The sequence below is a fragment of the Microcaecilia unicolor genome, chromosome 11, assembly GCF_901765095.1.
Source record: "Microcaecilia unicolor chromosome 11, aMicUni1.1, whole genome shotgun sequence".
NCBI lineage: Eukaryota > Metazoa > Chordata > Amphibia > Gymnophiona > Siphonopidae > Microcaecilia > Microcaecilia unicolor.
This window is the reverse complement of record NC_044041.1, coordinates 102,544,493-102,570,374: the sequence shown is the minus strand read 5'-3', so window position 1 is coordinate 102,570,374 and position 25,882 is coordinate 102,544,493. Positions and strand designations below refer to the sequence as shown.

General features: G+C 45.6%; 1 protein-coding gene across 3 annotated transcripts in view; it reads right to left on the bottom strand.

Moving 5' to 3' along the window:
* Positions 1–25,882, bottom strand: part of LOC115480740 (scaffold attachment factor B2-like) — a 205,543-nt gene that overhangs the window by 158,939 nt on the left and 20,722 nt on the right. For all 3 annotated transcript variants that reach the window (XR_003943860.1, XM_030219611.1, XM_030219610.1), the window contains exons 3-5: positions 23,722–23,786; positions 23,392–23,640; positions 661–688 (exon numbers count right to left, since the gene is read on the bottom strand). Coding sequence is in view for 2 of the 3 variants with exons in the window: in XM_030219611.1 (XP_030075471.1) it covers positions 661–688; positions 23,392–23,640; positions 23,722–23,786 (342 nt within the window). In the remaining variant the exon portion in view is untranslated. The remainder of the gene's footprint in view (positions 1–660; positions 689–23,391; positions 23,641–23,721; positions 23,787–25,882) is intronic.

Sequence of the window (25,882 nt, the reverse complement as noted above, 5' to 3'; positions counted from 1 at the left end):
TCTTCAAAATGCAGTTTCCAAAGGTCCCAGTGGCTTAAATGAAAGCATTAATTCATCGATCATTCAGCGTCCAAATCTGTGAAACTTTCACCCCATAACAGTCCAATATGTAAACCAGAACATCTTCCAATGATGCAGTGTTTTGTTTTTTTTGCAGTCCCGAAAATCAAGCAGTATCTAAATGTAACTTCCATGAAGTCAAGTTGATCTTCCTTTTCTGCAATCCAGTTCAGTCTACGTCCTACGCTCTACAGTAATTTCTCAAACGTTTGCGGTCCCTATACAAAACTACATCACTGCACTTCAATATCACCAGATCTGTTTGCCTGCAACATTTCTGAAACTCAGATCTACTGAAGTGAATTAGGAAGTTAAATGCTATTGAAAACAACTTCTCACTGGAAATTGAAAATCCCTAATAGGCAGATCTGGTGATATAACTGGCTTTCCAATCTCTACAGTCCTGGCTTCACCTGGATTGTCCACTATTAGCAAACAAAACACTATGGTAAATTAAAAAGATACATATATACATATATATATATATATAGATATATAGATATATATAGATATATATACACAAATCTGGCTTGAAAAAAAAAAGTTTAAGTTTGGCCGGAGAGACACATTTTTAATAGATACAAGATTCTTTAACAGTACCTGGCTCCAAATGTTTGTCTTCAGTGCCCTACAAAGAAAAAAGGATTAAAATCAAAATACAGGAAGCAAGCCAATACCACAAGATTTTGACATTTTTACCCTACATTATCCTAAACATACTTGAGTTCAACATGGCTTTACAATAAATAAAACGACAAGATTTATAATACCATAAACATAATACCAAGAGCAGAACACCACAAATAAGATACAAATAAGAATGAAATAAACCACTGATGGCCATTTACAATCTTACACTCCATCAATGGGTAGAAACCTCTCAAAGGTGAAATTAGGCCTTACCTGCTAATTTTCTTTCCTCTAGACCCTCCAGACCGATCAAGGCGCTTGGGTTAATTACACCTACCAGCAGAGGGAGACTGAGAACACTAACAGCAAACCCCAAAACCCCTGTACCTGGAAACCCAATAGATAAAAACCAATAGTGTGCCGAAACAGACGGAACGGCAAAGCGCCCCGTTCTGTAGCATATTAGAGTCAAAGAAATTCTCCGACCTTACTCAAACATCAAAGAAACAGCCCTAGCAGAACACGGGCTCAAAAAGATATCTGACAAGAAAATGGATGGGCTCTTGACCGGTCTGGTGGGTCTAGAGGAAAGAAAATTAGCAGGAAAGGCCAAATTTCACCTTCCGCAGCAACCCTCCAGACCGGTCAAGACGCTTTGGAAGTACCAAAGCAGTATAAGATTAAGGGCAGGACCCTCGAAACCCAGAGGTCAAACACAGCAGCTCCAAAACCAGCATTGCCCCTTGCTTGAACATCAATCCTATAATGCTTCGCAAAGGAATGAATGGAAGACCACAAATGTCCTGCGGAGGAACAAAACTACTCTCCACCCAGGAAGCAGCTACCCCCACCCCCCCCCCGCCCCCCCCCCCCCCCCAGGGTAGAATGTGCCTTAAGCATCGCGGGCACCACACGTCACTTCAACAAATAAGCTGAACCAACAGTTTCTTTCAACCATCGAGCCAGAGTTGCCTTGGACGCCGCTTCACCTTTCTTGGGGACCTCCAAACAAAACGAACCTATGAGAAGCTCGAAAATCCTGTGTTCTGCTTAAGAGTCAGTCCGTGTCAAGTGGACCAGGGGTCCCCACCTCACCATCTCAGATTTTGATGAAATTTGGTACATAGTTTCTTTATGATACAAAACTAAGCTGTGCAAAATTTTAGTTCAAAAGACTAAAACTTGGAGGTTCTAGGGGACCTCAAGTAAAGGGTTGCAAAATATCGCCTGAACGAAAATGAAATTTTGGGCCAACTTCCAGAAGCTGTAAAGCTGGAAGTTTTAGTAGTACAAGGGGGATATTTGGAGAACCTGCACTACTTTTAGGGCTTAATGAACTGGCAAAACCCCATGTTCCTAGCCCTCTTACTTTTTGAATGGTTTAGGCTCAAACTTTGCCAAAAAAAAACCCGGCAAAAATCAATTTACAGCGATGTTGAGGCTGCTGTAGTTTCTAAACTAGTTGGCCTTTCAGGTTGATTTTTGGTAGGTGTACTAAATGCATGGCTGTAATGAGGCATTCCAATTTGCAGCACTTTCCTTCAAGTGGTTGAAAAATTACAAGCGTTCAAAGTTGGTATAAAAAGCATTTTTGCCCATTTTGGGCTATCTTTGATGCCCTTGATCTCCAGTGGGACAGCTTCAATATTCTTTCTTTTAGCACCATTAGAAAGAGCAGATTTCCTTCTATCAGAATATGTAGTTTTCATTTTGGAGTCTCTTCATATAAGGATTGCAAAAATGCCCTCAAATGTTTGTGGGCAGAAGCCTGTGATTTCTTCACTACACCCTTGATACGTGTAGTAAAAGTGATTCTTCTTTCAAAAAGCACCAATTTTTTTAAATAAAGAACACATTATGTTATAAAACTGTATTCAAGAAAACTAAAAAACAGGAATGTTTTTTAGGATGTGGAAGGATGAGGCCAGGTTTCATAACAGGTTTAAAGAAAACTGCAGTCAGTTAGGATGACCGACTTGGCCAATTATGATTGGTGGACCCTGTTGCAAGGCGTCTGAGTGTCTGTTGCTGGTGTTTCTCCACCCTTGCTACAGTTTGACCTCTTAGTGAACTGTAGGCATCAAAGTAAGCCTAGCAACAGACACTCAGGAGCCAGGAGGTACCAGAAGTATACATTTGGGCAATGAAAAACAATTCTGCCTTGCAACAGGGTTCACCAATCATAATTGGCGAAGTCTAACTGGCTAAAGAAGTTTTCTTTAAACGTTATGTTATAAAACTGTGTTCAAGTAAACTAAAAAAACAGGGTGGAAACCATTGTATACATACTTCTTGTTGAAGAAACTCGCACCTGCACCGACAGGCTCATTTATATTGAATTAAATGCCACAAATGAAGATATTAATCACTTTAGACTGAAGTAAAATTTTACCCATTGAAAACCTGATTGCAAGAATAAATGCGTTTGTTGAACTGATGCTAATGGTCATCAATGGATCCAGAAAGATCAGATGAATTCCCACTTTGCTCAGTTGGCTGTTCAAGTACATCAGAGTGTCATTTACTGACAAACAATAAAAAGGAGAAATTAGATCTTACCTGCTAATTTGCTTTCCTTTAGACCCTCCGGACCGGACCAGGATTGGACTGATGGGTTGTGCTCGCCTACCAGCAGGTGGAGACTGAGAAAAAACTCTGACTCTAGAGAGCCAATAGGAGCCCTGGCCATGTGACCTTAGCCTCAGTATTTGAATAACAAAGCAGGAAAGAAAGAAAGACCTTCTGTGCCGTATGGAATCCTAGCAGCCACAAAGCACTCGGCAATGCCAAGTATCAGAGCTCACCAGCAACTCTCACCAGAGAAGTGGTATGGCCCGATATGTATTACAGCTCACCAGCAACTCTCACCAGAGAAGTGGTATGGCTCACTTGTACTATAGCTCACCAGCAACTCTCACCAGAGAAGCGATATGGCTCACATGTAATATAGCTCACCAGCAACTCTCCCCAGAGAAGTGGTATGGCTCACGTATAATATAGCTCACCCGCAACTCTCACCAGAGAAGTGGTATGGCTCACTTGTCTTATAGCTCACCAGCAACTCTCACCAGAGAAGTGGTATGGCCCACTTAAGATTTTATATATATTCCATCAACTGAGCTTACCAGCAACTCTCACCAGAAAAGTGGTAAATTATATTTAAGGTTTTATAGATATTCCAGCAACTGAGCTCAGCCACAACTCTCACCAGAGAAGTGGTATGGCGTATTTAAAGTTTTATAGATAGATTCCAGCAATTGAGCTCACCAGCAACCACCAGAGAAGTGATATAGACCACGTAAAGTTCTGTATATATATATAGTATTGTTCCACGAATCGTAAAGGAATGAATACACTTCCTACTTAATAAAAGAAGCTAAAGAGTAGAGAGAACATGGGAGGGGCCTGGTCCGGTCCGGAGGGACTAAAGGAAAGCAAATTAGCAGGTAAGATCTAATTTCTCCTTCCTTAGCGTCCCTCCGGACCGGACCAGGATTGGACTGATGGGAAGTACCAAAGCAGTAATCTGAAGGGAGGGACCCTATGAAAACTGCAGAGAAATGTTCATGCTGCATAGGCCACTGGCGACAACTAACATGTAGTGTGTCCCAATGAGCAAAATAAAATGAAACTAGGACTAAGTTGCCAACTTACCAATGTGCACCGAGAGCACCAAAAATCGCCATAGTAAGAATAGAGCCCGCTTCTGAAGTTGTGGAATATGTTGTAATACGCTGTGGAACTGCCCTCTCAGCGAGAAGAGAAATAGACATTCTCATTTCCTTGATCCTTCGCGATATAGCGGGTTAGAAACAATGAAAAACTTTTACGCCTACTGGCTAGAAGGACAAAACCAATAAGAAAAAACCGATTGGGAAAGGTGAAAACTTTAAACTACAGCAGACCGAAAAGAAGTTACCAACCGTAGAAGTATTCCACACATAGATCTACTTGCTGCAATGGTTACTAGGAAACACTGCTTGAAGAGGAAAACTTTATAGAAAAAGTTATGGCTACTAGAAAACAGAACTTTAAGAGTCTGTTCACCTAGCTGGTGGACGAAGCGGGGGGTACAGGTGCAGGACTCCTTTAAGAAACCGCTTTGACAGTGGATGCTGCATAAGCGTGCGGTTGTCAACAGTATCATGCATCACTGATAGAGCTGCCAAATGAACTCTAATGGATGAGTAAGACAGACAAGATTTCGCAAGATGCAGAAGACATTCCAAAACATGCAAAATGGATACTGTTTGTGGAATGAAGTGGCGAGAGGAGCACCACAGAGTGAACTGTCGCCACTTTGATTCATAGGACTTTAATGTAGATTTCTGTCTGGAAGCAATTAAAACTTGAAGTACTTCCTGCGAAAATATCAAAGATGTTGCGGACCCAGTAACCACGCCATAAGTTTGAGTGACTGGGGGTCCGGATGTAGAAGGGTGCCTTGGTTCTGAGTAAACACCTAGTGAGATGACGGAAGAAACGCATAAAAAAGGTTGAAAAACCCCTGCTGGACGTTGGCATCTGTCCCTGTCTCCGTCAAGACTGTTGCTGAACGGAAGAAGCAAGAAATGTTCGTGAGCCTGAAGGCAAAAAGAGATAGCCCTGAAGTGTCGCAGTGAGGAAGTAAGGCTGAAAAAATGAGAGTCCATTCACCTAAATGCAGGGTGAGACAACTAAGAAAAAATGACTACAAACTCAAGAGTATACTCTTAACTCCTCCTTGGCGGATGACATAACCCATTGCCATGGCAAGGACCAACATAGCTCTCTCCGCCTTGTTTGTCAGTAGGGAAAACAAAATTCACCCGAAGGTAAAACGAATTGCTGAGGTCCCCCAGAAAAAAAATATATACAAACAAGCTTCTGCCAAAAAGTGTACTGCACGAAGCATCCCAATCACAGAACTAAGGTTCTTGAGATAACTAGATGACACTTAAATAGCGCAATTGATGACCCTGAGATTCGCAATAGGATGAAGGAAAATTCCTTCTTGGGCATTAGAAAGTAAAATTGCATTCTGCAGAATAGAGCGAGGAAATGGCCGAAGGCCCAAGGTCACCAAGAAAAATATAAACTGGGATGTTTGCAGAGGAGACAAAAAACTGTGCGCCAACCTGACTAAACAAAGAGAAAATCAGAGATATCTGATGAGAGATCAAATGAGAGGCCTGGCTACAATCACCACCCAACCTAGAGACTGTAAGAAATGCAACACCCGGTGCGTGACCTGAGAACTCTGCTGATAAGACTTTCTCCAATTAGGCAGTCGTCTAGGTAAGAATGAAATGACCCTAAGAGCGCAATGAACATCCTCTTAGATCTATAAAAGAACGGAAGAGAGAGTACTGCTGAAAATGACCAGTTAATGCATAAGCAAAAAACTAGCCATTCTCTGGATCCTGAGGAGAAGAGGAAGGGTGACCAAGGACACCAGTTAAATAGGACTACAAACTCCAACCCTATCTCTATGGCGTTCCATAGTTGGGTAAGTTCTGAATATAGAAGTCCACCAGCTATGGTAGTACGCTCCGGACAGAAAAAATTGTCCCTGTATGAACGTCTGATTCACCGGCCTGTAATTTCTTGGATCTCCCTAATCCACATACCACTAATCCACGTACCACGGTCATGCGTCCTCCCTCACTGAGATGTAGATTGTAAGCTCCTTTGAGCAGGGAACGTCCTTCTTTGTTAATTTGTACAGCACTGCGTAACCCTAGTAGCGCTCTAGAAATGTTAAGTAGTAGTAGTAGTAGTACCAGACTCACACCCAATAGATATGAATGTTGAGCTTGTTTCAGGTTAAAACACCGAACCTAGGCCCAGGGTCCCCAGTGTTCCTAGTGGTGAACAGCCATGGCAAATATTGTATGTGTTAGTTTGCAGAATTACTGCAAAGCCTTGCTTTTGGAGCAGAGATTTCTGTTCGATACTCTCGTGAGAGGTTTTTTTTTTTTTTCTTCTTTTAATGCTGTTCTGGCTGTAGAAAGGTGGACATTTGAGCTTCCCCAGAATGGCAACACTTATGTACCTATGCCCATTAGATATGAATGCTGGACTTGATGGACTTTAGGCCTTACCCAGCATAACCATACTTATGTACCTATGGCATAAATACACAGGAAGTGAGTGAATCCCCTTCCAATTGAAAGAACACTCTGGAGTGAAGGCGCATAGAATGAAAATGAAAGGACAAACTTGGAAATTACCTGTAACGAAAAAAGTGAAGTTGTGCCACAGCCACTTGGTGAAGGCAGTGTAGACAAGACTGTATCTGAATTCAAGAAAGCTTGATATAACATCAGGTCTCTAAGGAAGAGGAAGAGATAGCAGATGGTATGTATAGGCATACTGGACCAAACCAGGATGTTTATAATCTGCCAATGCTGAACTGATAGAGTAGAGACAAACACGAGTAGATGGTTTGAGGAACGTCCACTATCTTTAAGTGAAAGGATGACTTTATTCTCTAAGTGACCATATGTCCTGTAAAAACCAGAAGAAAGCTAAAATGAAATAGAGGCTTCAAGGCAGTTGGAAAAGAAGGGAAGACATGAATAAAGCATGCCTGCTAAGGCAGCTGAGTGATTGGGAGCTTGGTAGACAGGACTGTCCCTCAGAGAATATGAAAGAGCTGATATATCCCCATGGCATCTGAACAATATACTGTATGCCTCTAGAGAAGGCTTCTTAAAGTCGGAAAAAGAAAACACTGTATAACACTACAGCCATTGAGAGTGATTGTCTGTTAAGTTCTTAAAACACTATATAACATCATAGGCATGGAGTAAAATGCTTGAAAGGAACTAAGATATTATGGTCAGAATTGCAAAGTACCAATCAATTGACTCTTAGACAATGTAGTCCTATTCACCAGGGAATGAGAAAGACAGAAATTTACTCTATGCCTATAGAGAAAGTTTCTAAAGTTCTTAAAACACTGTATAATACTACAGCTATTGAGGAAAATGCTTGAAATGAATTATGATATTATGATAAGATGTAGATTTTCCACCAGGCAATGAAAAATGACTGAGCACCAGAAAAAACTAGTGTTAACAGCCCCGTGATACATAGAAATTTAAAAGAAGAAAAGCTTGTTATATATCCATATATGAAAGGAGCCCCCTTTCAACCAAATATTGCCTGCTGATGTGAAGAGCATTTTAGAATACGCCATTCAGCACATACAAAAGTGTACACATCTTGGAGCCGAACTGCTCTATGAACTGCAGCCTTACCTTCAGCAGAGAGATCCCTGACTGATAAGATGGAGGGAGAAACAAAATGGCCGCCGTTCGCGCCACTGGCCCCGTGGCGATCGTCGACAGCGCGCCCGACACCTCCGAACAAGCGGAGCCCAGTGGAACGGCGAAGAAACAACAGCCGGCGAAAAAGGCCACGAAAAAACCGGAGGCAGCACCGGACCCGAAGAAACCTTGAAGGGAGAGCAAAATTTACACGTTCCGGCTGCGTGAACTGCGCGACGCTGACCGACAGCAGCTGTTTGAACTTTTAAGCCATATCGGAAAAAACAGGTGGCCGCGCTTACGCGGTTCGCACCTTTCTTTTTTTTTTTTTCCATTTGTTTAAACTGCCGCCGCCAAAACGCAAGAAAATGGAGGAAATTAAATCTGACGAGAAAAATCGCTGTTTAAAGTCACAGACACTGAATTATTTTCTTCTGGTTTTTTTTTTTTTTTTTTATAACCCCTCAATCATAATAGAACACTGGAGCTGCCTGCTCGTTAGAAGTCTGGGGAAAGAAAGTCTGCTTCTTTGAATTTCCTTTTATTTAATTCTTTTAAAGCAGCTGCCTGTTAAAAGTGGCTGCCTCTCCCAAAGACGGTACACCTTTCCAGAGAAAGGGACGGCCCTTCCCTGCTAAGCCAGGGAGATGGGGAGGAAGGGGGGTGGACTCGAGACACCCGAGTTTAACACCCCCGAGGCTGTCAAAGAAAGAAGAGAAAGGAAACCCTGTCAAGCCTCTAAATAAGATTCCAGACACAGAAGAATTATCACAAATATCTGTAATATCTAAAGAGAAAAGGAGAGAGACTAATGGGCTCACTTCCTACCTGCTGGGAGACTGAGAAAATACTGAGGCTAAGGTCACATGGCCAGGGCTCCTATTGGCTCTCTAGAGTCAGAGTTTTTTCTCAGTCTCCACCTGCTGGTAGGCGAGCACAACCCATCAGTCCAATCCTGGTCCGGTCCGGAGGGACGCTAAGGAATAAAGGTTTGAAATTAATTGAAGAGCTTCTGCCTGATCAACAGAAGTTGTTACAAGAGCGTTCTGGTCAACTTTTCGATGCTGGATCAACTATTTGCCTTCATCATGAATCCTTACTGTTGAAAAAGTTTGAATTTTTGCAAAGAACCTGCTGTAACCCATTTTCCAAAAGTGGTCATAATGCAAAAAGGGGCTTAAGAGTGCTGGATGACACACTAGCAGCCCAGCTAAAGGCCTTAACAAGCAAAATATTTGTGCCGGGTCAGAAACTATGTCCATCTTGTCGAAAAGACGTCAGTAACAGAGCTGCTGATTCTTTATCATCATCAACAGCAGCAGATGATGAACACAGTGACATTTCTGGCAAGTTGAACACAAGTTTCACATCTCTTGGTATTTCTCCATTAAAGTTCAAAAAAGTCAGCAAGCGTGATGTACGAGGCTACACCAAGCGCAAAATCAGGCGAGTGCAAAATACTTTGAGTCATCATCTTGCAGTTGCTGGTGGCTTAGACCTACATGAGTTTGAAACTCAACCTTCTACCAGTCAGAAATGTGACAAATGTTCTGATTATGATGACCTGCTAAACGAGTTGAAAAACAAAGTCCAAGTTTCAGCAAATCATGCAGAAAAACTGCAAATACTAACTTTAGCACCAAACAGCTGCTCTATTGAAAGAACTGCCTCAGAATTCATGGTTTCAACTAGAATGGTTAAAAAAGCAAGAAATCTGAAATCAGTTTGTGGAATTCTGGCAAAACCAGACAAGAAGAAAGGTAAAGTTTTACCAGAAGAAACAGAAAAAAAAATTCTTGGCTTTTTTTAAGATGATGAATTCAGTAGACTGTGCTCAGGGAAAAACGATTTTGTCTCTGTCAGAAGTGGCACTGAAAAAATTCAAATGCAAAAGCGCTTGCTGCTTAGCAATCTAAAAGAAATATATGTTGCAAATCGTACTCGAAATGGGCCAGAAGTGGGTTTTTCCAAATTTTGTGAGCTAAGGCCAAAATGGTGTGTCACTGTTGGCTCATCTGGTATGCATTCAGTGTGTGTTTGTGTCATTCATCAAAATGTGAAGCTTATGCTTGCTGGAAGCCATCTGCTGAACGAAGATTACAAAGCACTGATGGCTAAAACTGTGTGCAATTTGGAATGCAAAGAATGCATGCTTCACAGGTGTGAAATATGTCCACTTAAAGATGTGCTTGAAAATTACCTGACAGAAGTGTTCAGTGATGCTGACCCAGGTGAAACAATCGAGTTTAAGCAGTGGGTTCATACAGATCGCACCACACTGGAGACCAAACAGATGTATGTTGATGATTTTGTATCTAAGCTTACATTGAAAGTTTCAAACCTGTCAATTCACCATTACATTTCCAAACATTAGACAATACTTAAAAACTGTTAAAGAAAACCTAAATCCTTGTGAAATTGTTGTTCTCTTGGACTTTGCTGAAAACTACTCCTTTATTGTCCAAGATGCTGTTCAAGGTTTCCACTGGGAAAACAGTCAAGCTACACTGCATCCATTTGGTGTGTACTTCCGTGATGCTTCAAGTGAAATTCAGTGCATAAGTGTTTGCATAATAAGTGACAGCTTGCGGCATGATGCAGTTGCTGTACATGCATTCTTGGAAAAATTAATCGCGTTCTTGAAAAGCAAAATTGGAGAAATAAAATATGTAACATACTTTAGTGATGGCTCAGCTGCACAATACAAGAACTTCAAAAATTTTGCCAACTTGTGCTATCATCAAACAGAATTTGGAATTAAGTGCACAGTGGAATTTCTTTGGCACAAGCCATGGCAAGTCACCATGTGATGCCATAGGTGGTACAACAAAGCGACTAGCTGCTCAGGCTAGTTTGCAACGACCTAAAAATAGCCAAATTCTCACAGCACAAGGTTTGTTTGAATTTTGTGATCAAAAAATAAATAAAATCAAGTTATTTTTGTTTCCAAGGATGAAATTGAATCTTCAAGATCTGCACAAGAGGAAAGATTCAGTAAAGCTTCCACAGTTGCTGGAACTCGTGAAAATCACCAGTTTATTCCCATTGACTTGAACCAAATTTCAGTCAGTAGAGTGTCAAATGATTCCTCCTCATTTGTTGTCAAACTTTGTCAGTCAGATGACCCAGTGAGTGTACCTGGCATAAATGTGTCTCAACTTCAGCCTGGGCAGTATGTTGCCTGTGTTTATGACAACAAATGGTGGATTGGCAATGTCTGTGACATCATTTGAAGAACACGATGCCTTGGTCAACTTTATGCATCCATGCGGGCCTGCACGATCATTTCATTGGCCTAGCAGAAGAGATTCTTGTTGGATTTCTGAACAGCATATTCTAGCAGTTCTTCCAGTACCAGCAACTACAGCACTTGGACGACAATATACATTTCCAGAAACAGCAGTGAAACTTATCAGTGAAAAATTCTTGTCACTTCAGCACTGAGGTTTTACTTGGGAACCATTAAGACACCCCCATTAGGCTTGAGAAACTAGGCAAAGACAACCAAATGAGGCTTGGGAACCTCAAGTAAGATGCCCACCTTCAGGCTTGGGAACCTATGCCAAGTGGCTGGGCTTGCCTGGCTATCGGGCGTGACCTCTTGGCGATGAGGTTGCCACTTCCTATTGAATTGGTAGTGGCGTAGCCACCATGGACCAACGCATGCTTAAAGCAACTGAGTGACTTATACAGCAATTAGAAACATCGATGGGCCCTATATCCGTTTCATCTATCATTCAACAATACTGGCCAAAAAACACTTTTTTTGCAATCCTTATATGGAGAGATTCCAAATTGAAAACTACATATTCTGATAGAAGGAAATCTGCTTTTTCTAATGGTGCTAAAAGAAAGAATATTGAAGCTGTCCCACTGGAGATCAAGGGCATCAAAGATAGCCCAAAATGGGCAAAAATGCTTTTTATACCAACTTTGAACGCTTATACTTTTTCAACCACTTGAAGGAAAGTGCTGCAAATTGGAATGCCTCATTACAGCCGTGCATTTAGTACACCTACCAAAATCAACCTGAAAGGCCAACTAGTTTAGAAACTACAGCAGCCTCAACATCGCTGTAAATTGATTTTTGCCGTTTTTTTGGCAAAGTTTGAGCCTAACCCATTCAAAAAGTAAGAGGGCTAGGAACATGGGGTTTTGCCAGTTCATTAAGCCCTAAAAGTAGTGCAGGTTCTCCAAATATCCCCCTTGTACTACTAAAACTTCCAGTTTTACAGCTTCTGGAAGTTGGCCCAAAATGTCATTTTTGCTCAGGCGACATATTGCAATCCTTTACTTGAGGTCCCCTAGAACCTCCAATTTTTAGTCTTTTGAACTAAAATTTTGCACAGCTTAGTTTTTTATCATAAAGAAACTATGTACCAAATTCCATCAAAATCTGAGATGGTGAGGTGGGGACGACCTTTAAAATTGGTCCACTTGACACGGAATGACTCTTAAGTAAGAACGCAAAATGCGTCTGTCATCCAACTTGGCCAAACAACATTGAGAATGATCACCCGATCACCCAACACTCGCAATGAAATTACCTGATTTACATGAAAAGAGGACACCATCTTAGGAACGAAGGAACCGTCCGCAAAGTAACTTTCTCTCTAGGGAAAGATAAGAAGGGCTCCCTACAAGACAAAGCCTGAAGTTCCAAAATTCTACGCGCTGAAGAAATGGCCACCAGAAAAACTGTTTTCAGAGTAAGATCCTTACAGGTGCTGGAAGCCAATGGTTCAAACGGAGGTCCTACCAGTGCCTCAAATTAGATTCAAATCCCAAGGAGGAACCATCGGACAACGTGGCGGCCGAAGCAACACTGCCTTCAAGAACCGCCCCACGTACGGAGAGGCTGCCAAGGGTACTCCCTGAACTTTACCTCTGAAACAAGACAAGGCTGCAAAGGGAAGACAGTGAGAGACCCCTGTTTAACGGTCCTAAAGAAACTTCAAAACTTCCGCTATCGAAACACGCAAAGGTAGATAATCCTGCTCTTGGCACCAATTCTCGAAAATCCGCCACACACACACATAAGCCAAAGAAGAAGTCCTCTTACGAGAACGCAACATAGTGTCAATCACCCTGGCAGAAAAACCTTTCTTCCTTAATCTGTGCCGCTCAAGAGCCAAGCCGTAAGCGAGAATGGAGAGGGGTCGGCCATCTCGATCGGACCCTGAACCAACCTCACCTCGGGCCCCAACAGAATCAGCTCCTGCACTATCAAACGTACCAGATCGCCGTACCACGGACGACGTGGCCAATTGGGCGCTATCAGTATCACTGGTCCCGAATGACACTCGATTCGCTGCACTACTCGCCCCACCAGAGGCCACGGTGGGAACACATAGAGCAACTCTTGATTCAGCCACGGAAGCACCAACGCATCGATCCCCTTGGCTCGAGGATCCCGTCGACGACTGGAAAACCGAGGGACATGAGCGTTATCAGCCGACGCCATGAGATCCAACACCGGACGACCCCACTCCAACACTATACAATTGAAGACTGAGGGTATGGAGAGGCCACTCTCCAGGATCCAACGTGTGCCTGCTCAGTAAGTCCACGCTCATTGTCCACCCCTGCTACGTGTACCGCCGAGAGACCATGAAGATGAGTTTCTGACCAAAACATTAACTTTGCTGCCTCTACAGCTAGTGCTTGGCTCCTCATTCCCCTCTGCCAATTTACACATGCGACGGCCGTGGCATTGCCCTGAAAGGACTGCAGAGCCAACCGAATTGCTCGCATCTCGAGGCGATTGATGGACCATCGCGCTTCCTCCAACATCCCTGGGTTACCTGACCCACACGAGCCCCCCCCAGACTCGCATCCGTAGTAAGCACTACCCAATTCGGATCGTCTAGCAGCATGCCCTTCGCTAGATTCGGAGTGTGAAGCCACCAGCGGAGACTGCGTCGAGTGACCTCCAGCAGAAGTCGTCTCTCCTCCAAACACTGAGACTGAGGAGACCAGCACCTAGAGAGCTCCCTGCAACTGTCTCATACGAGCTCTGGCCCAAGGAACCACCTCTACTGCTGCCGCCATCAGACCCAAGACCTGAAGACACACATGAGCCGAGGGCGCCCTCTGTGCACAGAGCTGCCAAATCTGCTCCTGCAACTTGTAAATGCGGGAAGTTGTCAGAAACACCCAGCCTTTCTTCATGTCAAAACGCACCTCCAGATAGTCTAGGGACTACGAAGGTACTAGCTGACTCTTGGCCAGATTCACAACCCAGCCCAGCGACTGCAAGAAGGTTATGACATGAGAGGTGACCCCCTCGCTCTCCGACCTTGATTTGGCTTGAATCAACCAAATCGTCTAGATAAGGATGAACCAAAATGCCCTGCAACCGCAGAGCTGCCACCAGACCGAAGGGAAGCACACAAAACTGGAAATGCCTCCCTAAGACCACAAAGCGCAGAAAACGCTGATGCGCCGCCTGAATGGGAATGTGCAAGTAAGCCTCTGTCAGGTTCAACCAAGTAAGAAATTCCCCTTTCTGAACCGCCACAATTACTGATCATAAAGTCTCCATCCGAAAAGAGGGAACCTTTAGCGCTGCATTGACTCTCGATGTCTAAAATTGGACGAAATGATCCCTCTTTTTTGGGTACCATGAAATAAATGGAACCACCTGTTCAGCTTTCCCCTGAAGGAACAGGAACTACAGCTCCTAAATCGATCAGACACAACAGAGTATCTCGCGCTGCTCTCGCCTTGCGTCGCAAACGACAAGGAGACACGAGGAAGAAATCAGAGAGAGAACCTTTGAACTCTAGCGCGTAACCGTCTCGCACTACCTGCAGCACCCACTGGTCTGACGTAATCTGGACAAACCTCTGGTAAAACAAGTGTAACCGAGCATCGACGCGCAACAGAGACTGGGTCTCCACACCATCATTGAGAAGCACGGATCATATCTGCCGTTTCCAAAAAGGAATCACGGCCTCCACCCCGAAAGGACTGGGTTCTCTGGAAAAAAATCGACCCCTAGTCGCACCAGAAGACCTACCTGGCCAATACAGCCTAGCTTCTCGAAATCGTCCGCGCACTGCAGCCCCCTAGATACCTTAGGACGAAGCACCAGAAGCAGAGGGACCTTAGCATCACCAAGCCCTCTCACCAAAATATCCAACTCCTCCCCAAAAAGCAAAGAACCTTTAAAAGGGAGCGAACAAAGTTTTGCCTTTGCCTTAGAGGCAGCATCCACAACCCAGCCCTGCAACCACAGGGCCCGAAAAGTTGCCACCACTAGGGTCATGTTCTTTGCCGATGCCTGTAACAAGTCGTATAGCGCATCCGCCAAAAAAGATGACCCCATCTCCAACTTTGCCAAATCCTGAACCCAGCAAGCCCTATCAGACCGCGGGCTATCCAGGAGCCTCTCAGCCCAGCGGAAACACGCACGAGCTACCAGAACTCCACAGATGCTTATAACGCCAAAGCAGACAAATCTAAACTCCGCTTCAGAAAGGACTCCAACTTCCTATCCTGGGGATCTTGCAACGCAGCCCCACCTTCCACCGGAATAGCTGTAGCCTTAGTCACTGCCGTCACCACGGCCAGGGTCTTGAGAGAATCTCTGTCCTCTTGGGGAAGAGGATAGAGCTTAGCCATGGCCCGAGCCACTTTACACTGAGCCTCCGGGGAATGCCACTCCTGCGTTATCATGTCTCTCAGGTCTGCGATCATGGGAAAAGAGCAAGAAACCCGCCTAATCCCTTTAACCAACGGATCCACCTGCTTCCCATCCCCCAGTGGGACCTCCGCAGGATCAAATTTTAAGGTAGCAGACACCTAATCAATAAGCTCGGATAATTCATCCCTGTGAAAAATCCGAACAGCCGAAGGGTCCTCTCCTGGCAACGCAAGCTCCTTATCTTGACCTGCCAGAGACCCCTCGTCCAGCGCACTAAAATCACCCTCAGAATCTGGGAAAGAAAAAAAATCTCCATGTCCTCAGACCACTCCACATATGGCCTTTTAGCGAGCCCACCCCCCATCTCTAGACCAAGGGGCTCCGCTCGAGGACCCGCCTTCCAGGCTTGAAACATACGCCATATAAAATCCAGAGGAAAACCCATGCCTCCGGAGGCTTCCACCCCCCGCAGACTGTCCCGCAAAAGGGATTCCCTGTGAAGCCAAGATCGGCTCAGCTCCTGCTCGAGCCGAATCCAAGATGGTTGCAGTTCCCACAAAAAATCGGGACTGCCGCTGAAACTCCCACCTGAGGTTCTTCAACCTCATGTAAACCAGCCGCAGGAACCTCCGCCGCTAACACAGGCGGCGCAGAGGCTTGAGCTCTCCACAAAACCTGCCCACCACGTCTAAACCCCGACGAGCACAAGACTGACAGCGAAGGAGCTTCAACATGACCCAGAGCAGGTAAGAACACAGCTGAACCAAACTAAAAGCAATAAAGGCAATAAAAACCTACCTGGAGACCCTGCGAGCCTCAGCTCTCCCAGGCAGTTCAACCAACCCCGGATAAAACCGGAGTGCAGCTCGTCTTTTTTTTTTCTCTAAAACTTTGAGCCCCGCTGCTAAAGACTACCAGGCACTCAAGGCTGCAGCACTACCACTGCAGCAGAGGCACAAAGCTGTCCAAAAAGGGAGAGCCAGCCAGGGGGAGGGACCCGGCCACCCGGGTGTGACACCCCAGAGGGGACAATGGCAGGCCCCACCGGGCCCACCAACACCTAGCACACCAAGGTATACCAGGCACAGGGATTTCCTCTTTACCCTAGTGAAGAAAATTAAACTAATCTCCCGAGAAAAATATCTAAATCCTACCAGACCAGACAAGCTGCACAGTCTACATGTCTACCCTCTGCTGGAGACTGAGATATACTGGATATATATGGCCAGGCACAGGTTATATGTACACAGTTAAAAGTTAGTGTTTTCAGTCTCCCTCTGCTGGTAGGCATGCATAACCCAAGCGTCTTGACCGGTCTGTATGGCTGCTGAGGAAGAGGAATGTTTTCAGCCTTTTGCAAAATACCAAGTAATCAGGCTGACCCCTGATTACCATTGGCAGCGAGCTCCACCACTTAGCACCTTGGAGTCTCAAGTCTGCCGAGTGAACCGTCTTATAGCGCACTCTTGCAACCTGGAAGATGAGGTCTAAGTAGTAGTCCCCTTATATTGCATAAGGGAATAGTTATTAAGGGCTGCATGTAATCCAGTGTCATGCCATACAATATTTGAAAAACAATTTAAAAATAATCCTAGAGGAGTAGGAAAAAGCAGAATGCAGGGGCCTGTTTTGGGGTGTGTTCTCGGACCTACCGTTCACTTGTCTATTAGATTGTAAGCTCTTTGAGCAGGGACTGTCTCTTTGTTAAATTGTACAGCGCTGCGTAACCCTAGTAGCGCTCTAGAAATGTTAAGTAGTAGTGGTAAGTAGTAGTATTTCCCATTCTCAGGGCCCAGCCACCTGAGTGTGACACTCCTGAGGCTTGAGACCCCCATGGACCTCAGCCTACATGGCACAAAATAAAACCACTCGCTAAGGGAAAAAAAGAAAAAGAATGAAAGGGCTCATCACCTTCCACCTGCTGCAGACTGAATACTGAGGCTAGTAACAGTTGGCCAGGGCTCTTATTGGCTCTCTCTAGTTTTCAATCTCCACCCGCTGGAAGGCATGCACAGTTGCATTCTGGGCCGGAGGGACGCTAAAGAAGGTGGGTTTAGAAGCCATGAACCCCTTACGAGATCTTCCAAAACAGAAAAATGATCCGTCCGACGAAATTCCTCCGTAGTCTTAGTGCTTCAGGACCCTCCTGATGAGACACTTCAAGTGACGATGATCCTCCAACCTGAAGAACCTAGCACAGGCAAAACCACCGACTGGGACAAATGAAAAAGACAAAACCTTACAGAGAAAGGAAGGGACAGAGTGCATCATCACCCAGTCTTTAGCAAATTCCAAAAACAGAGGCCAACAAGAGCGAGCCTCCAACTCCGACACCATCCTAGCCGAGGCAACGGCCAACAAAAATACCGCCTTGAGCATCAAATCCTTCCAAGTACAGGACACCAAAGGCTCAAAGGGTGACTTCGTGAGAACCAAGATAACCAAATTAAGATCCCATAGAAGAAAGATAGTCCGGGAGGAAGGACGTACAACTCGCCCCGTGTAAAAACCGAGAAATATCTGGATGGCTAGCTAAGGCTTTGTCCTGAACGCACCCACGGAAACAGAACAAGCCCGCGATTTAGCGAGGCCAGCGCCAGGCCTTTATCAAAACCTTGTAAAAACTCCAAGATCTGTGCCACCGAAGCATGAAAGGGAGAGATGTTCAGATCAGCACACAACATCTCAAAAGTCCTGATATAAAACACCATGACTGAAGCATCGTGGCAACCACGCTCGCTGAGTAACTCTTGGTCAACTACGCCCATTCAAGAGCCAAACCGTAAGACAAAATCAACCCGGGTTTGGATAAGCTACCGGACCCTGGACCAGAAGACCGAGAGCCTCTGGAAACTTGAGAAGAGCAGCATACCAAGACTTGCGGGGCCAATTCGGCACCACCAAGATCACCTGGCCCCTGTGCGCCTCGAACTTCTGAATTAGACACCCTATAAGAGGCCATGGGAGAAATGCATAGAGAAGCCCTGCCGGTCAAGACTGAAGAAGTGCATCCACTCCTTGTGCTTTGAGATCTTTTCGGTAACCCTACAGCATTGAACGCGAAGGCCAAGAGATCCATGACAAGAAGCCCCCAGCGACCCAAGACTGTCTAAAACGCTACCTCACTAATCCCCCACTCCCCAAGATCCAGAGTGTTGCGACTGAATACCTGACTACTCTGTTACCGCTATGTGGGATGCTGAAAGAGCGAACAGATGCATACTGCCCCGACAGTCCGCTCCCCAGCCCTTGAGGCTGGCATCTGTCATGACTACTATCCATTGCGGCGGATCCAGAGGCATCCCCCTTTGGATAGGTTGGTCGTCCGAAGCCACCAGCAGACAGCTGCGATCCTGCATTGGCAGTGATAATTTCCTCTGCAGCGAATTCCTCTGTGGTGACCACCTGAAGAGAAGGGACTTCAGAAATATGTGCTCTGGCCCAAGGCACCGCCTCTATTGTCACTACCATGGAGCCCAACACTTGACGATAGTGCCTTGCACACGGCCCCAATGTCTACAGAAATTGTTGAATTTGCAACTGTAACTTGAGTATTCGGACTTGGGGAAGAAAACACTCGACCCTGCCAAGTATTGAAGCACACCCCCAAATAATCCAGTGACTGAGGCAGCTATAGACAACTCTTTTGGGAGTTGACAACCCAATCAAGGGACTGCAGGAACTCCACCACATGACCCGTGACTTGTATACTCTTCTGATACGACTTTGCTCTGATCAGCCAATTGTCCAGGTAAGGATGAACTAGGATTCCCTCTTTCCTCGAGAACCACTGCCACCACCCACCATAACCTTCATAAACTTGCAAGGGGCTGTAGCCAGGCCAAATGGCAGTGCCCGAAACGGATTATGCTTACCAACAAAGCAAAGCGCAAAAACGATGCATGGGCCAAATCGGAATGTGCACATAGGCCTCTGTTAGATCTAGCAAACTGCCACTATGACCGAGTGAAGAATCTCCATATGAAAACTGGATACTCTGAGCACCTGACTAACCGCTTTGAGATCCAGAATTGGTCTGAAAGAACCCCATTTCTTTGGAACAACTAAGTAAATGGAATACCGACCCTGCCAGAACTCCGAAGAGGGAACCAGACAAATAGCCTGAAGGTCGAGAAGCCTTTTTAGAGTATCCCTGACCACATTCACCTTGAGGCAAGAATGACAAGGAGACTCCAAGGTGGTGTCACACTAATTCTAATGTGTACCCTTCTTGAATAACCTCAAGTACCCACTGATCGGAGGTAATCTGTGGGCCCACCACCGATAAAACTGCGCTAAGCGAGGTCCCACAGCAATGATAAGCTGGACCCGAAAACCTTCATTGTACAGGACAAGCAGTAGACTGGAAAGAGGCTCCTGCGTCTCTGCTCCCTCAAGTTCCTCGAAAGGACTGATTTCTTTGAAAGAACTGAGACTGCTGGACTTGAGCCACTCTACCTGGTCTATAGCGATGAAAATCAAGTCCTCAGGCAGCCTTGATACCTTAGTATCTCCCAAACTGCGGACCACCTTGTCCAAGTGATCAGCAGAGAACCCCGAAAAGAAAATCTACTGAGCATAGACTTAGAAGCCACATCTGCTGACCAACCTAGTAGCCAAAGAGACAGTCTTGCAGCTACAACCAAGGCCAAAGATTTAGCTGAAGTTCTCAGCAAATCATATAAAGTATCAGCCAAAAAGACCAATCCCATCTCAATCTTAGCCACTTTGGCGTCCATCCGAAGATCTATCCAGGACCTTCTCAGACCAGTGAAAGCAAGCTCTAGCTACCAAGGAACCGCAAATAGATGCTAAAGCACAAACATCAAAACTACTCTTTAACAAAGACTCCATATCGTGATTCTGAACATCCTTAAGCACAGTGCCACTATCCACAGGAACAGTATTCCTTTTAGTAACCACCGAGACTACCACATCCACATCCACAACCGGAGGCTTCAGAGGAGAGTTGTTCAAATCAGTGACCGGATAGACATGAACCCTAGACTCAGCAAGTCTAAAAGAAGAATCTGGCATACCACTGTACCTGAATGACGTCCCCAATATCCTGGTGCATAGGAAAGGTCTTACCTGGACTTTGAATGTGGAGGAGTAGCCTAGTGGTTAGTGCAGTGTACTTTGATCGTGGGGAACTGAGTTTGATTCCCACTGCAGCTCTGGGAAGTCACTTAACCCTCCATTGCCTCTGGTACAAAATAAGTACCTGAATATATCTAAACCGCTTTGAATGTAGTTGCAAAAACCTCAGAAAGGCGGTATATCAAGTCCCATTTCCCTTTCCCTAGAGATCCACCTTAAGTCCCCTCTACGGCAGGGGGCTTCTCTTCCTCAGCAACCTGTCCTTCACTTAAAAAATATCTTGTTCCTCAAAAGAGGGCATCTCCTGGTCTAGGTCAGAACCTAGGTCCTCCTCCAGATCCCAGGACTCCCTGGGTCGCTTAGCAGAGACCAGCTGACCCTCCATAGACCTTCTCAAAGAAGCTGAAAGAGGGCCAGACTTGTGTAAAAGAAAAGGCTTTGTACATTTGCAGGACGAATTCAAGAGGAAACCCCCTTCCGAACTTGTCTGTAGAACAGGTAGACTCCATGCATGCTGCTGAGCCGAAAGAATCGGTAGACTGATCTGATGACAGATGGAAAAGGCAAGATGGTGGCGTTTCCCGCCAAAAACTGGAGCCAGAAGTTTATCCTTCTCAATGCCCAAATCTTTACACCCCCCCCCCCCCCCGCCCCCCTCGAGGCCACCGATGAGAGTGAAAGAACGGGGCCTGTCTCCAGCGAAAGTTCTAATGTGGTGCAATATTTACAGCATCTGCTCCCTCCCAGATCAATGCACAGCAGTGGAGTTTCTCTGCCATGACGCCAAGAAGCACCAGTGGAGCTTCGTTTGTTTTGCTTTTTTTCTTCAAGTGGGAACTCCTGCGACATCACAATGTGAGAAATTGAGGCCATACCAGCTGACCAGTGGCATAACCAAAGAAGACGTCAGGCAGAAACCGCTAAAGCCATCTGCTTGGCCAAAGCACTTAAGAGGGCGTTAGCTAAATGGGCTAGAGCCCACTGCATCGAAGCACCAGTCCCGGGCACAGAAGCCAAATCCTGCTCTTGCTACAGGCCCTGCTGAAACCAGGAAAGGCAAGCCCTGGCCGCACAGGAACTACAAATGGATGCATGTAAAGTCAATGCCACCACTTCAAAAGAATACTTAAGCGAGGCTTCAAGGCACCTATTCTGCATGTCCTTAAGCGTAACTTTATGTTGCCATTTCAAGCCTTCTGTTTTTCAACCTAAATGCAAGATTAGACCATTAGTCTTTCCTTAAGACATAAGACTCCTGATGCAAGCCATCAGGCCAAAACACAGCATTGTGTTGTCATTCCTAAGGAAATATTAATAAACTGTGTTGATTTTATCATTATTTGTTTGGTTCCAGTTATTTGGACAAGCCTGGTTCACTTTTCCCACTCCTTTTACTTCTGTTTTCTTAAGCGTAACACACCATTCCACAGGAAGAGTGGTCTTAGTAACTGCCATCACTAAAGTGTCCACCTTAGGTAAGGAGGTGTCCAGGGTAGAAGCAGCGACCACAGACAGGTCATAACCCTCGCCACCTTCAAAGTACTCTCAGGGTCAGACCACTGAGCGGAAATTAATTCATGAATGGATTCATGCATAGGGAAAGCTTTAGATGGCTTCCGTGTGCTTGCCATCTTAATATTCACAGAAACCGCAGATTGTTCCTTAGGATCCAAAATATTCACAGCTACCAAAGCTTCAGAAATGCAGGCAGCTCCACATGGTGAAAAATTCAAATCACAGTCGGATCATCCTGTTACCCAAGCAGAAGTTCCCCATCTTCAAGCTTAGGTCTAGAAGAGTTCCCAGATCCCGCCAAAACCAAAGGAGGAGACGACATAGGGGCTATTCTCTGTCAGAGAAAGAAGACAACCGCCTGCGCTTAATAGCCAGGTCTTCACTGGGTAGAGAAGACCCGAATTCACCTTCAGCAGCAAGGTCCTCCCTGCCATCTGTCTGTGCCGAAAGAACCAGCAGAGGCAGGCCGATCTGATGATAGACGCAGAAGGCAAGATGGCGGCGTTTCCTGCCAAAACTAGAGCCAGCAGTTTATCCTTCCCAACGCCCGAACCTTTACCCCCCTCCCACCCCAAGTGAACTGCCTCACTTGCACCTAAGTTTTTTTTTTTTTTTTTTTAAGCGGTTGCCTCTCCCTGCTTTAATCTGCTCCTCCCTGGAGACTGAGGCAATTACAATAAGGAGCACCTCACTGACAATAGGGAGGACTTGGTGCAAGGGACCTGGCCACCTGTGAGAACCTGCCCCGCCCAGACTGACAGACTCCCAGGGGCTTCAGCCTGCACAACAGGGCAAAGACAACAAATGCACAGAAGAAGAAGAAAATACATCTGAGAAGAATCAAACTCTGCTATCCTCAAAGTACCAGCTGTTTCAACATAGAAAAGAGAGAAAAACAAAGCAGAAAATAAGGAGACTGAAGGGCTCACCACCTTCCGCATGCTGGAGACTGAGAATACTGGATCTGTCTCTAGCTGGCAGGGGCTCTTACTGGCTCTCTCTAGAGTCAAGCGTTCTCAGTCTCCACCTGCTGGAAAGTGTGGACAACCCATCAGTCACATTCTGGGTCGGTTCACAGAGACGCTAAGAAGTATCCCTTGTAGAGTAATCACAGTTCATCTGCCAGCTAAAGTACCTATCTATGCAAAAGATTTACAACCTGCATACAAATTAAAATATGCATACCGCTGTTTTAAGTGTTCTAGATTTATCTTTAATTTCAGGACACTCTGAAGTTTCCAAGTTTTCTTCACTAGTCAGCTCTGAGACTTCTCTCATTTCATCGTCGCCATTTTCTTTATCAGAGGGCGAGTCTGGATTGCTTTCCTGGGCACAATCTATATTAGAGTCATTATCCATGCCAGTTTCATCTATAACACTAATATCCATCATGTCAATATCTTGAAAGGTATCCAGACTAGCATCAATATCCTCCTGTAAAGAAAAGAAAGAGGCAATATTGTTAACTTGATCATGGAATTCTCCACCTATCCCCGCTTTAAATCTGACATTTACCTGTCCATCTCCAGAGTCCTCTTCCAATCCATTATCATCACCACCATCTTCTTCAGCTCTCCGCCCTAATGAATTAGAAAAAAAAAAAGTTAACATTTAAAAAAGAGAAGTTACTTACCTGCAGCAGGTATTCTCCAAGGACAGCTGGCTGATTCTTCTCACTGATGGGTGACGTCCAAGGCAGCACCAGGTCCGGAAAATCTTCCTAGCAACAAAGCTTGCTAGAGCCTTCGAGCACACAGGCACACGCACCACGCAGCCATCTTCCCGCCCATTGTGCGAGAGTCCCGCTTCAGTCAACTTATGAAGCAAAACCAAAGAAAAGGAACAACCCCAAAGGGGAGGCGGAGTCAACTTATGAAGTAAAACCAAAGAAAAGGAACAACTCCAAAGGGGAGGCAGGCGGGTTTGTGAGAACAATCAACCTGCTGTCCTCGGACAATACCTGCTACATGTAGGTAACTTCGCTTTCTCTGAGGACAAGCAGGCTGCTTGTTCTCACTGATGGGGTATCCTTAGCCCCCAGGCTCACTCAAAACAAGAAAGAAGGTCAATTGGGCCTCGCAACAGCGAGGACATAAGGATTGACCCACGAATAAACATCTGAGAGTGCAGCCTGGAACAGAATAAAAATGGGCCTGGGGGGGGGGTTGAGTTGGATTCTAAACCCCAAACAGATTCTGCAGCACCAACTGCCCAAACCGACTGTCGCGTCAGCTATCCTGCTGAAGCCAGTAATGAGATGCAAATGTATGGACTGATGACCACGTCGCAGCCTTGCAAATCTCTTCGATAGTGGCTGACATGACCCTCAAGAGTCAGCCCAGCTTGGGCGTAAGTGAAGGAAATGCAATCTGCTAGCCAATTGGAAATGGTGCGTTTCCCGACAGCCACGCCCCTTCTGTTGGGGTCAAAAGAAAAACATTTGGGCAGACTGTCTGAAGGGGCTTGTCCGCTCCACGTAGAAGGCCAATGCTCTCTTGCAGTCCAATGTGTGCAACTGACGTTCAGCAGGGCGGGTACGACGAGGGAAAAATGTTGGCAAGACAATTGACTGGTTCAGATGGAACTCCGACACCACCTTCAGCAGGATCTTATGGTGAGTGCGGAGGACTACTCTGTTATGATGAAATTTAGTATAGGGAGCATGGGCTACCAAGCCTTGAAGCTCACTAACTCTACGAGCTGAAGTAACAGCCACCAATAGGTTAAGTACTTCAGATGGCAGGAATTCAGTGGCTCAAGAGGAGCTTTGATCAGCTGGGTGAGAACAACGTTGAGATCCCATGACACTGTAGGAAGTTTGACAGGGGACTTTGACAAAAGCAAACCTCTCATGAATCGAACTAAAGGCTGTCCAGAGATAGGCTTACCCTCCACACGATAATGATAAGCACTAATAGCACTAAAGTGAACCCTTACGGAGTTGGTCTTAAGACCAGACTCTGACAAGTGCAGAAAGTATTCAAGCAGGGTCTGTGTAGGACAAGAACGAGGATCTTGGACCCTGCTATCATACCAGACGGCAAACCTCCTCCATTTAAAAGAATAACACTTTTTCGTGGAACCTTTTCTGGAAGCAAGACTCGGGAGATACCCTCAGAAAAAACCAAGGAGGCGAAATCTACGCTCTCAACATCCAGGCCGTGAGAGCCAGAGTCTGGAGGCTGGGATGCAGAAGCGCCCCCTCGTTCTGATTGGAGTGTTTTCCAACCCTCAATCTCCATGGTGCTTTGGAGGATAACTCCAGAAAAAGAGGGAACCAAATCTGACGCGGCCAGAAGGGAGCAATCAGAATCATGGATCCCCGGTCTTGCCTGAGTTTCAGCAAAGTCTTCCCTACTAGAGGTATGGGAGGATATGTGTACAGCAGGCCTGTTCCACAATGAAGGAGAAAGGCATCGGACACTAGTCTGTCATGGGCCTGAAGTATGGAACAGAACTGAGGGACCTTGTGATTGAGTTGAGTGGCAAAAAGATCCACAGAGGGGGTGCCCCATGCTCAGAAGATCTTGCGGACAACTGCCCTGTTGAGTGACCACTCGTGAGGTTGCATTATCCTGCTCAACCTGTCGGCCAGACTGTTGTTTACGCCTGCCAGATACGTAGCCTGGAGAAACATGCCGTGACAGCGAGCCCAAAGCCACATCTGGACGGCTCC